This window comes from Acanthochromis polyacanthus, chromosome 21 (genome assembly GCF_021347895.1).
Source record: "Acanthochromis polyacanthus isolate Apoly-LR-REF ecotype Palm Island chromosome 21, KAUST_Apoly_ChrSc, whole genome shotgun sequence".
NCBI lineage: Eukaryota > Metazoa > Chordata > Actinopteri > Pomacentridae > Acanthochromis > Acanthochromis polyacanthus.
The window spans coordinates 10845943-10858449 of NC_067133.1; the positions used below are offsets into that span (position 1 = coordinate 10845943).

General features: G+C 42.1%; 1 protein-coding gene across 1 annotated transcript in view; it reads left to right on the forward strand.

Moving 5' to 3' along the window:
• Positions 1–11119, forward strand: part of znf281a (zinc finger protein 281a) — a 30395-nt gene extending 19276 nt beyond the window's left edge. The window contains exons 6-10 of the mRNA XM_022209492.2: positions 3389–3490; positions 3875–4001; positions 5937–6020; positions 6148–6266; positions 7215–11119. Of these exons, the coding sequence (XP_022065184.2) occupies positions 3389–3490; positions 3875–4001; positions 5937–6020; positions 6148–6266; positions 7215–8801 (2019 nt within the window). The 3' untranslated portion in view covers positions 8802–11119. The remainder of the gene's footprint in view (positions 1–3388; positions 3491–3874; positions 4002–5936; positions 6021–6147; positions 6267–7214) is intronic.
• The last annotated feature ends 1388 nt before the right edge of the window (positions 11120–12507 follow it).

The window sequence follows — 12507 nt, forward strand, 5'->3', positions numbered from 1 at the left end:
TTTTATGATTAATTACATTGCAGGACTTTATACTGCGGTAAAAACAAAGATCCCACAGTGACTAAAAATGTAACAAGAACAAAAACGCGCCCGGGGTGCAGAGGGTTACAGTTACATTTCCTCTGTTAATGAAGTTTAGAGCTGAAAGATAATATAATTAACAAGGAATTGACCTCCAGAAGAGCCATCAGCAACCCTTTTGATCATCAGTTGAAAGGAAAAGCCCAAATAATTCTTGTCAAAAGTGAGAACTCTTTGACTTATCACACAATAAATGGAACATTTATGAGTTTGGTCGACATTTTTGTCTATTTTGTGAGTTAATTTCTCAGACAATTATTTGCTTGTTCTACAGAGCATCAGACAAATATTCTAAAACGTCCATCACATCTATTAGAGCTCATTGTGACATCTTGACATTGCCTCTTTTGGCATCACTTTAGTCATACAAGATGTGCACAAAAGAATTCTTTGTATTTTTTCTTGGGAAAATGGTTGAATGATTCATCATTAACATGATTTCTGAAGATTGCTGGATTCAATACAGTAAATTGTCACTTTTCTTCTGCTTGTGAAAACATCCGCTTTTATTCAAATCAACTTTATACGGTGCTTTTCAAGCACATCAAGCAGTTTAAAGAGCTGCAACGACTACATTATTTGTCAACTATGTTCATAATCAATAAATTGGTCAGAGCCATTTTTTAAAGCCTTCTTTATGAGTAAACTAAATATCTTTGCATTGTGGACAAAACAGGCCATTTGATGATCGTCATCTTACGCTTTGGGAAAGGGCGATTGACATATAGCCCAAACAACTAATTAATCAATCAAGAAACTGACAGATTAATCAACATTGAAAATAGTTGTTGCTTTATAAGCTACTGACAAAACTTAAGATGGCAAAAATAGATGTCGAGGTTAAAGCACACTGAAAAAGTTGCATAAGATGAAATACGTCAAAGGTAGTTGAGATGGTAAAAGATAAATAGAAGATGATGCAATCAATACAAACAAAATAGTGAAATATTACACAAAATGCATTGATTGTAATGAAACAATAAGCATTTTTTGACTCGCATATTAGCCTGAATGTTGTACTTCTGCCTTTTCTGACATGTTTTCTTGAGAAATTTTATCCAAATAAATAGCAGTTTTTCCCCATTTTTCTCATAAGTGAAACATAACATACACAAAACCCACATTTAGCTCCTCACACTCTCTCCTGTCATGCTCTTGATGTGGTCAGAAGCTATTTCTCTGACAGTTTGCATTTTTCAGACTCTTTCTGAGCTCATCGTCTGTGTAATTCGTGGCTGTTTAGGCAAAATATTTTATGTGCTCTCTTGTCCTTTTCGTGCATTATTGTGTTATTTGGTCATTTTAATGTAACCGAGATCAGTGCGGGGTCAAATACCAGCCAGATTAGCTATAAAAGGTGCCATCTTTTTATTTTGGGTCAGTTTGTCCCCACACGGCCCCTCGGCGTTGTCAAGCAGCTCGTATTTTAAACGCCTGAGGAGGAGGAGCCTGGTGTGAAACTAGTTATGGAGACATAAATCTACTGACGGCTTCAGATGCAAAGTAGTTTCTCTCTGGGCTGAGGGCTGATGTCATGCAGCCTCGGCTTGAATGAGAACGTCTTGGCAAGGACACAGCTGTCTTGTTTGGGCATGCACTTCATTTCAGACGCCTTTTGTGCTCATTCAAATAGAAATATACACATCCACACTCTCCAACAATAGCAAGCCAACAGAGGTCATCAGGGCTGTATACTGAAAAAAACGAATCAATTATTACCCTCATTGAGCTGCTTTTTTTTTTTTTTTTTTTAAATAGTCTAGTCAAGGACAATGTCTTCCCTATAGGAACCACACATTTTCATTTTTTTAAGCTTTTGCAATACTTTATACGTGATTGCTTGCACTGCAGGTTGTTTTTTAATTGATAAATAGTCAGGAAAGAGTGAAAACAGCCGTCACATTTTTGTCTTGTTCATTCACAACTCAGATACTCAGTTAAGGATTATACAAAAGAGAGGGAAAGCTGCAAATCCTCAAATGTTTGAATTTGTAAGCAGGAAATGTTTGATTTAGTTGCAGATTTATTTTCTTGCCATCAAGTACAGCTCAGTGATACACAAAAATAAATCATATTGCAGTTTTTTTTTAATGTTTTGCATTGTTTTATGTAGTTTTAGTAGGAATCTAATTCATTGAGCTGCATGTTTTGGTTGAAAACTGTCAAGTCAAGAACAATATATCATCTTCAGAAACAACAGATTTTGCGTTTTTCAAGCTTTTTTCTTACATTGAAGCAACAACAAAAGAGTATTTTACATCATCGACTGTGCTGCAGATAAATAGTCTGAAAATAATAAACTGGAGCTAAGTGATATGCGAAAAATTTATATTTGGACCATTATTGTTATTTCTTTGTGAGTCAAAATTTTAGGAGGAATAATAATTTTCTTTACATTTAAAAAAAAAAAAAGAATAGAATGATAATCTAGTCTGTGAATAAACATGTTCCTTTGTGTCTTGAGAGTATGATTTGTTTTCTGGGAATGTCTCCGTAGCTCCACAATGCTTCATTTACACTATTTTGTGGCACATTTGACCTTTATCAGAATTTTGCAGCCTCCGTGAGCTGGATTTTGCTCCTGGATATTTTCCGATTTCTGTAATGTTTTGATTAATTGTTCAGCCGTACAACTGACTAAGAGCTACAGCAAAGCAGATGCTGATGCGTTCACTTGCCACTTTTTGCTTATGTCGCAGTGTTTTACCCTCCACCCTGAACTGCTTGAGCCAGAATATGACTACTTCTGTCTTTTGGCTGGATTTCCCCTAAAGATCGGCAGATTTTAAGAACAGCAGGTGCACCCACATTTGTCCTGTCAGTCTCCATATGGCAGCGAGCTACCAGAAAGAACTGCAGGGCTGGATGGTAAACAGAAGAAAAGGGGGAATCATAAACCCATTTTCTGCCTTTGCTGAATTAATACCCCTCTCTGAATTGTTTGCGATGAAGTTTACCGAAGAGTAATCACGTCGAATGTTCAGTTTGTTAGGTGAGCGGTTTGTGTGTATTCTTTGGTTAGAATAAAAGGCAATCCGAATGAATTACAGGCTGCGTCTCCATAAAAGGGGCCATAAATTTTGTGCTTTGTTGTTCCGCCCACTGGGACCACATCTTGCACAATGAGTTTTCAAACAGACAATCGCTAGACGTCTTCCAACTGTTTTGTTTGTTTGCACGAGCAACAAACATTGGATCTGTTTGCATGGTAGTTTTAGAAGCGGGGGCCCTTAACCTTCAATCAAGTGATTTCCTCGTCGTGGTCCGCTCTCACGGCCCTCTGCCTCTCCCTTTGTCGTCCTCACAGCTGCCGAGTCAGTTGGGAAAGGAGCCCACTGGGAGGAAAGGTCGGAGGTCAAATGGTGATGGACAGGAGGGTAAACCAAGAAAGAAGAGAAACGACACAAAGGTTTGTCTTTTATTTATGGATCTGTGAATGTTTTCATATTTTATTCTGTCCTTATGAAACAGTTTTGCAGTTCCACATTAGCACAAAGAAAGTGGAGTCACTGATTCTGATCCAACACTGTGAAATTATCAGTGAAGATTTGTGCATGTTTTCAGGTGGCTGGTTCATTTTTCTTGTATTTTCAGTTACTGGCAGCTTTATACTTTGTAAACTGACAAAAGTAGAAGTCAGGGTTGGAAAACAGATTGTGTATCTTTGCTAAGTAAAAAAAGTATATGGGCTTTGCAAAGATTAACCTTGACTGCAGAGAATCTTAAATACCTTCAGTTGACATAGAAGACTGAATGTGACTCTTCTTTCTCTTTCTTCTTTGTTTTTCTACAGCAATCAATGATGCTGGATGCAGATGGAGGCAGCCTGTCTCCAGGAAACAAGCCTCACATCTGCGAACACTGCACTGCAGCCTTCAGAAGCTCCTACCACCTGCGCCGACATGTCCTCATTCACACAGGTATTCAGATTTCCACTAGGGCTGGACCCGAATATCCGAATATGCATTAGCTACGGCACTATCCGGATATTAATTTGGTATCCGAATATTCGCCCCCCCCCCCCCCCCCCCCCCCCCCGTCGTCGGACGTCACCGGGCGGAAACACTATGCAGCGTTACTGTCTTCCCTCCGCCTTCTCCCCACATCGGCTCATCTCGTCCTGTGATCACATAAACATATACACATATGTCTATAACATATACACATATGTCGATGTGATCACCCCCTCCTCCCCCCAGACGAAAATATTCGAGCTCGTCTCTTCCCTGCGCCTTCGGCCCATTTCGGCTCATTCCGCCTGTTCTTCGGCTCATTTCGGCTCCTCCATTAGTGTTTGTAAACACCACCAGAATGGACGGGTGGCTGCCGACTCTGACGTCACGCTTCACTTCGTTGCATAAACACAAGAAAAGATGCTGAAGACCTCTGCTGTTTGGGAATTCTTCAGTTAAACTAAAGACTAAACGAAGGCAAAATGTGGACCCGGGAGACCAGACGAACGGATCCGACTATTCGGGCCGTCTCCGCCGCCGCGCGCAAACCCCCCGCGGTCGGACGTTACGGGGCGGAACGAATATCCGGATATTCGTCTTTAATAGGGCCCGAATATTCAGAGGCCAGAAACCACTATTCGGGCCAGCCCTAATTTCCACCATAATGTTTGTTTTTGTTCCCTGTGCGTTTGCTCGTGTGGGGCTTAATCAGTTATTTCGATTAAAACTATAAACATTGGAAAGAAAACATTGATGCCAGCCAGCAGATGCTGGATATGATGTTGTTTGTGTTGATGTCTGAGTGCGTTCACATCCTGTCCATTTTCTTCGCTGTGGACTACATTTTTCACAACAATGTAAAGTTCTGCACCTCTATGGAAACAGAACAACCAGGGCTGGAAGTGGAGAGAATTCAAAAGTAGATTTTGTGCTGCAGAACAAAGTTGTAACGCCGTGAATCATAAAAAAAACAGCAAACACTGGAAAACACAGATGTCTTCATATTCTGTAGATACACTACTGTACTACACATATTTGCATTTTTACAACCTTTCCAAATTAAGTGGTTCTCACACTACTTGGCTCATGAACTCTACAAAGATATTTCATCATGTTTATGCCATGCTGTGTTCATTTCATTGGTACAGTGTGCTTTGTTGTCCTTTCAGTCTGTCTTGTCCTCTCCTCTTTTGTCTCTAATAAATTGTATTTGTTTGAAAAAAATGTTGTTCAGACTTACAGTTGGGTTTTGGGGCTTCAAAGTGTTAAATCTTTTCCTGTATGTGTTTGACTGATTAGCTCTTAGATGCTAATTCTGTTGTCCCAAAACTGCCAGTTCAGTGATCTAAAAAAAGTTATTTTAAGACTGGAATAACAGCTTCAAGTCAATCTATCATATTAGGCATTAACTGTGAAGTTTATCTATTTATTTGTGTCTTTTCTTGACAAATACTGTATGCTTTCATAGCCATTAGCTCAGTTTGGCTGTGAGGGGAAAAGTGAAACAATTCTTAGTTGAGTCTGGAAGTTTTTCATTCTCTGCTCTGTGAAAATAGTAGACTGTACTCCCATAGGCAACAGTTAGAATATAAAAGATAGTATTTCACCAAGAGATAAACACAGTGGCACCTGTAAAATACAGTGCAATCTGTTGCAATAGCCATGCAACGTGCACTACGTTTGGTGAAGAGCGTGTCAAGGGTTTGGTCTGACCTGCCAGGAATGCCAGAGTCAAATCAACACCTTTGACACACAACCAAACATCATAAATAATGCACTGAATGACAATAAGTTGTACCGGTGCTTGTTTTTTTTTTCTTTTTCCTGTCAGTGCTGTCTTAGTGGAAGGCTAACGAACATGTAGTGGATGCATCACATGCATCTCCTGTGGTTTCATTTCAGGTGAAAGACCCTTCAGATGCAGTCAGTGCAACATGAGTTTCATTCAGAAGTACCTTCTCCAGCGACATGAGAAAATCCACAGTGGTGAGTGATTAATAGCAGCTATTCATACCACCCCTCAGGGCCTGATGCAACCCGTGAGTTATTGTGCGCTTCCAGTGCCGCAGAATCTAACTAACCTTGAGTGGTGGTGTTTCTGTTTGTGTGACAGGAGAGAAGCCATTCAGCTGTGACCAGTGTAACATGCGATTCATTCAGAAATACCACATGGAGAGGCACAAGAGGACGCACAGCGGAGAGAAGCCGTACAGATGTGAGACCTGCCAACAGGTTTGTGAACCTTAAATCCTCCTTTTTTATTATTTGTACAATGCAAGGGGTGATAGAAAAATTCCAAGAATAAAAAACCTGCTTTAAATTTGGCTGCCTTCCCCGTTGAAATAGTCTACTGTGCAGTGATGTGCTGCTCCCAGTGCTCCTGCAACACTCGTAATGCTCCGGTGAATTCCTGTTATGTAAACCAGTCAGGCACCGTCTGCGATGAGTGTTGAGCCTCCTAAACCATATCAAAACAGTGATTCAGCTTGAATTTCATTTTAGAGAAGACAAATAAGTCACAAGGAAACTAATCTAGTGACTAACGTGGGTGGAGAGCAGTGATTGTGTTGTTGTGGCTGGAAAAAAAACTGTACATAATAAATGATGTGGCCACAAATCCACATACCATTGCGGCACAGTTCAAATCAATTACACTTAATGTTTTTCACCAAGACAGCACAGAACCTTACGGTAGACCTCTGCCTTGGCAATCCAACTCTGAGGGATGAATTCAAGGTACATAATCACGTAACTGTTATAGAAAACAATGATCCTGGTGCACTCCTGACTTGATGAGCCTTTCTATTGTGAAAACTGCTGTTTCTTCTCTTGGTGGTAGCCACAAACCCCACTCTGGTCACCAGTGATCATTAACATGAAGCTTGGATCATCCCTGCTGCTGAAACAGAATTTCCTTCTCTGCTCTAATTTGCAGTTGATGGAGAAACTACAAATGTGCACCTACTAGTGGTCATAAAGTTTCATGTAAAACAGGTCCTGATGTTCATTCGATCATGTCAAGAAGTCTACTTTCTCCCAAAAGCTGCTGCTCACACTTGTTGCACGCTTATTGCACGTGCACCCTGAACAGTCCCAGAGATTTTTTTTTTATCACCCCTCATACTTTGAAATGCTTTTGTCTTTACTTTAAATGCAGCATCTTGTGTTTGTGCCCTTCAGTATTTTTCTAGAACAGACCGACTGCTTAAGCACAAGCGAACCTGTGGAGAAGCCATAAAGAAGGGCCTGGATCCAACCATGATGGACCTGGGTTGCGTAGACATGGGAGACGGCAGCTATGGAATCACTCAGGGAAACGCTGGGAGTACCGGTAGGAAGAAGGGGAGGTCCAAAAATTCAGGGGAGGGAGGGGAGCGCAAGAAGAAGAAGGGGGATGGAGGAGGGGTGCGGGCGTCACACCTTCATGACGCTGTATCTGGAGGTTACAGCGTCCATGAATACTCTGTGGAGAATCAAACAGTGTCTTCCTCTACTGAGCCAGGTCCCAGCATGCAGCACGGCCACCACGGTCGAGCTCCAAAGATGGCGTTCAAGAAGGCCAATCGGAAGAGCCTGGACAAAGCAGAGCTGGAGCAGGACAAAGCAGGCTCGTTGGAGCAGGACGGGGGCATGGACGGCCTTGGCCTCATGCAGGGTAACGGGGCTAAAGTCGGGCCCACCAGCACCAACTACGATGACGCCATGCAATTTCTGAAGAAGAGACGCTACCTAAGTGCAGCAAACAATGCAAACGCCTCAGGGTCTGCGGTGGGTGGAGGAGCCGGCAGCGAGTACGACGTCAACGTCCACTTGTCCTCCCAGCCGTCTGTCATCCAGGGTGTTGTTTCCAGCGTGATGGACAGCGACGCTCCTCTGAGTCTTGACAAGTCAGGGATCCCCGACGAGGTGCTGCAGAGCCTCCTCGACCACTACACCCAGAAGCCCGACGGCTCGCACCACAGCGTTCACTTCGACCTCAGCGACCAGCACGTGGAGCTGACCCCCGCCCCGGCCGACGGCACCGGCCTCGGCCACAACGCCCCCAGCCCGTCAGGAGACAAGACTGTAATGATGCATGAGTACTCCCGCTTCCTGCTGCAGGCGTTGGAGCGCACCAGCCACAGTGCCAGCTTCCCCCTGGGCCCCGGGCCTCAAGCCTCGGGCCCCTTCACCAGTTCCCACCCAGGAAACCCTCTCTACGCCGACAAGAACATCTACACTACGTCCCCGCTGGAGTGTGGGTTCAGCCAGTCGGTGGCCTCGCCTTCGCTGCCCTCCTCGGTGCCAAAGTCTCACTTTGCGATGCTGACGGGCTCCTCGCCACAGCACAGCTTCCACCTGAGCGGCCTGGAGGCGTCTCACCAGCAGCTCACCCCTTCTCAGGAGCTCACCGACCAGATGGAGAAGCAGCACTCCTCCACTCCCCCTTCGTCCTACCAGATCAGCCCATCTGACCTGAGCGGCCGGAAGGACCAGCAGCCGGTGAAAAACGGCCAGGCGGTCTACCCTCTGGCCCCCTCGCAGGATCTGGCCTCTCTGGACTCTTCGAAGCCTTCCTACCAGATTGAAAACTTTGCCCAGGCCTTTGGCTCCCAGTTTAAGTCAGACGGCCGTGGCTTGTCTTACGGCACTGACTCGAGCGGGGAGGTGGATCACAGGATACGGACGCCTGTGTCTGAATTCTCAGGGTATACTAGTTTGTTATCTGATGTCAATGAGCCAGTAAGTACAGGTTCCAAAACTCCAACAAGCCAAAGCTACAGATGAGAGCCTGAGAGGGAGAGAGCACTCTGTCGTTAAAGTTCCTATTTTAAATTTTTTTTAGTGCTCCTATTTTATTATTATTATTGTTATTATTATTGTTTTAAGTGGCATCTATATTTTAATTATACTGATGCTCTGTCTTTGTGCCCACTCCTCTCCCCGCAATAAGCCTGCGAGGCTTCCCGCAAATGCAAATTTTTTTTAAAGTATCTGTTATTTTTAAGTTAAATATGTATTTTACTGTTTATTCTCATCATACTAGTGACAGTAGGTCTGGTCATTGGTCTCGAACTGAAAGTAATTTTTTCGTAGAGTAGTGCCGGACATGTTTCTTTTTCCAACGAGCTGAAGTGTTTGAGCAATCAACTTCTTTACAAGTGTAAAATAATAATAGAAATAACCGCAATGGCAGGGAATAGCCCAGAATTGAAATGGCAAAAAAAAAGAAGAAAAAATAATGTTGTTGTCTGTTACAAGGTTAAAAGTATTACTCAGGAATACATGGAAAAGGAGAAGCTTACGAGGTGCAGTGAGCACTCTTCAGAAGTGTAAGTTTGCGACTTCAAAGAGGATTTTTTTCTTATGTTTTATTACTTGTTGAATGAGTGTGAGATAAATAGACTGCTGCCAGCTCACTTGAACACTGAAAACACTTTCTACTTGGCTATATAGAGATTATGGTACTTTCATGTCAATGTGAACTCGTTTTCTTCAATAAGGGCCATATATATATATCTATATATATTTATAAAAAATATATATTGTGTAAAATAACAGTTTTAATCATTCTGGGGATCTGCCAGTTGAAGTCGAGGAAGAATGAGGGCCGGTTCAGGGGTTCAGTGTTGTCCTTGGTATATTTTTGGAGAACAAAAGTGATGTTAGGGCTTTTCTTTGGCCAATAGAGGTTGCTGTTGGACAGCGGTAGAATGGCCTTCCCCTATTCCCATCCTCCTCTTCTTCCTCTTATTTCTTTAAAAGAATCCAGTTTGCACTTTGAGCCGCTTTCTTACTTACATTGAGTAAAAGTACCCTGTCAGATCGAGGGAGCTCAAAACATCAGGAATGAACTGGCTTTTTTTGACAGACGTGTTGCTGTTTGGGCATATGCAGACGGGGTGTTGGGGGTTGTGGAACGGGAGTTCCCCTTTGTTTGGGCAGCATGGTTAATATGGGATGAAGGGAGGGGAGGGTTGATATGTGAAACGTGGGATTTTTCATTGATATTTCTCTTTCTCCTTATGGATGGTTTAGCTCAGGAGGGAGGGCGGGCTTTTAAAATATTTAATCGGGATAATGTAAATGTAATTTAAACCCCTAGTTTTAGTTTGACTTGTTACCCAATTTAGCAGCTCGGCTTTCTTATTGACTTTGAAGACAAAATGTGTTAGTGATCAAGTATTTCTTCAGCTGTTACTGAGGCAGCCATATGCAGTTTAAGCAAGAGAAAAAAAAACAAGGAAAAAAAGAGGTGGCTGGCCAGAAACTGTATCCATTTAGATCTTTTTTTTCGTGTGTGCTGGCAGTACTTGTCCTCTTAGATATTGGGTGCCTATTCCTCAGAAGTACAGGTGCAAGATAATGTTTAGAAAAAATGTTAAATGTAATTTCTTGATGATTTAAAATTTTTTGCTTTTTGTAAAAACATGAATTGCGCTGTCTTCCGTAGCAACAACTGGCCTTGAGTGCTGGAAAACGATATCACTCCGCTGAAGGAACCCCTTTACGCCCCGATGGGATGTTGTTTCAAGCAATCATATGACATGGCAGAGTGAATGCAATGCTGTAATATCAAAAGAAAATGCCGCGTTGAGGCATCAAAGCAAAGAATTTGCCTCGCATATACCTCATATCACAGTAAACCAGGGACAAAAAGAGTGAAGGTTTGATGTATGTAGCAGAAATGCTGTCATATGTGTAAAAATGTTTCTGTGCGGCTGTTTTTAGACGTTTGTGGCATTTCTGTGACCCTTTAAGGCGCCGTTGTTTCGGGGTTTCTGTAAATGTCTGCCAACCAGTGTTCGGTCTGTTCAGTTCAGCCTCGTCTTTCATCCAGATCTTATTTGCCATATTATTTCAGTATTGTTTACAAGAAAAAAAATGTACGAAACACTACATCTTTCTTACACCTGTATAAAATTTATTTTACTATCTTTCCCCCCTCTTTTTTTATCAGCACCAAATTTTGTTGCTAATATCTTCCATTTTTTTGTTCTTTCGGGTTCTTGCGACATGTTTCACGAGGCTGTACTTGTCCAATGAATGAAAAATTGATTGATTTAGGGAGAAAACAATAAAAACAACAACTGTTACCAGGAAAAGTGCTTTGCCTTCATTGGTTCTTATCAGAGGTGATGATGCTGTTCATATCACGGATCCAATGTTGTGCCTTATTTTAGCAAGTTAGTGAAAGTCGTATGTCCTCAGTATGTGTCCTTCAATTTTTCAGCTCAGGCTACAGCAAATATGTTAATTTCACCAGGGCTATATGACCTTTGGCTATCTAAGTAGGCTTTTTCAGTATCTGTAGCTTTGTTGGTAGCTTTCCCTGTGTCCCCGCCCCCTTCAGGAAGAAGACTATCTCTGCACTTCAGACGTGGCAGCTGACAGACATGAGTGAGATCAGAACTTTATATTCTTTGTAGCAGTCTAGAGCTCCATTTTACATTGAAATATGGCTTAATTCACAGTTACTTTACCTCGTGTATGGTCAGTTTCTGAAACGACATGAATAGATTTTTTTTTAAGTGCAGAGCAACAGCTTGACTAAAATGAATGGTGGTTAGCATGTAATCTTAATGGGCGCACTATTTCATAGTTTTTGTGTTGCCTGATAAAAGAGACAAAGTGTATGTAAATGAAAATAGTTTTATTGGGAATCTGTGTAAAAATACAGTATATTTGAGCACTAACAGATGTAAACAAGTTGAAGCACAACAGGGATGTGAAAACAGTAATGCACTCAGTCCTTGTTTGCTGGTTTCAAACTTAAACTTTTCATCAATTCTGGATTTCCCTCAGCTTTTATAGTTTCCACAGAGCTCTGACCTGTGGGACCAAAGCTAAGGGTAGCATTACCCACATTAGCCACGCAACCGTGCTAACATTTTTCTACTGTTGTGGGGACATTCCCATCAAAAACGCAAATAATCTACTGGGTGTTCAGTTCCTCAGATGCTGGGAGTGCTTGAAGACTCTTGCTTTCACTCCTGCTGCCAACAGCAGAACATTTGGTGAGTTTTGCTCGTGGCTGAGACACTTTAGAGTTAGCAGAAGCAGCTCTAGAAAGTAAGAAAACCTGGTAGAGTGGGTGATTGCAATGGGAGAATGCAAACATCTTCATATCTTGTACTCTTGTATGTTTATAACACCCACCAAACACAGTAAAAATGCATTTTCACCATATGGGACCTTCTGCACACTAATGGTTGATGCAATGTGTAGCACTGAGGAGGCTCACTGAAGGTTACTGTAGCTGTACTCTTTTCCACCACTGGATGGTAGTGATGTTCTAAGTGAGTCTTTGCATCACTTGCTGCAGTGCACATCATACTTCTTTAGACAATTGTTTCACTTTGTTTCAATATATTGATCTTATATGTGAGATTTTATTCAGGAAAATGTGGACTTGAGCTTCATCTTAGCTTCAGTTTCTAGTGTTTCTATTTCAAGCCAGCTTTTCAGGTGGTTCTATGTATTTGCTATGCAA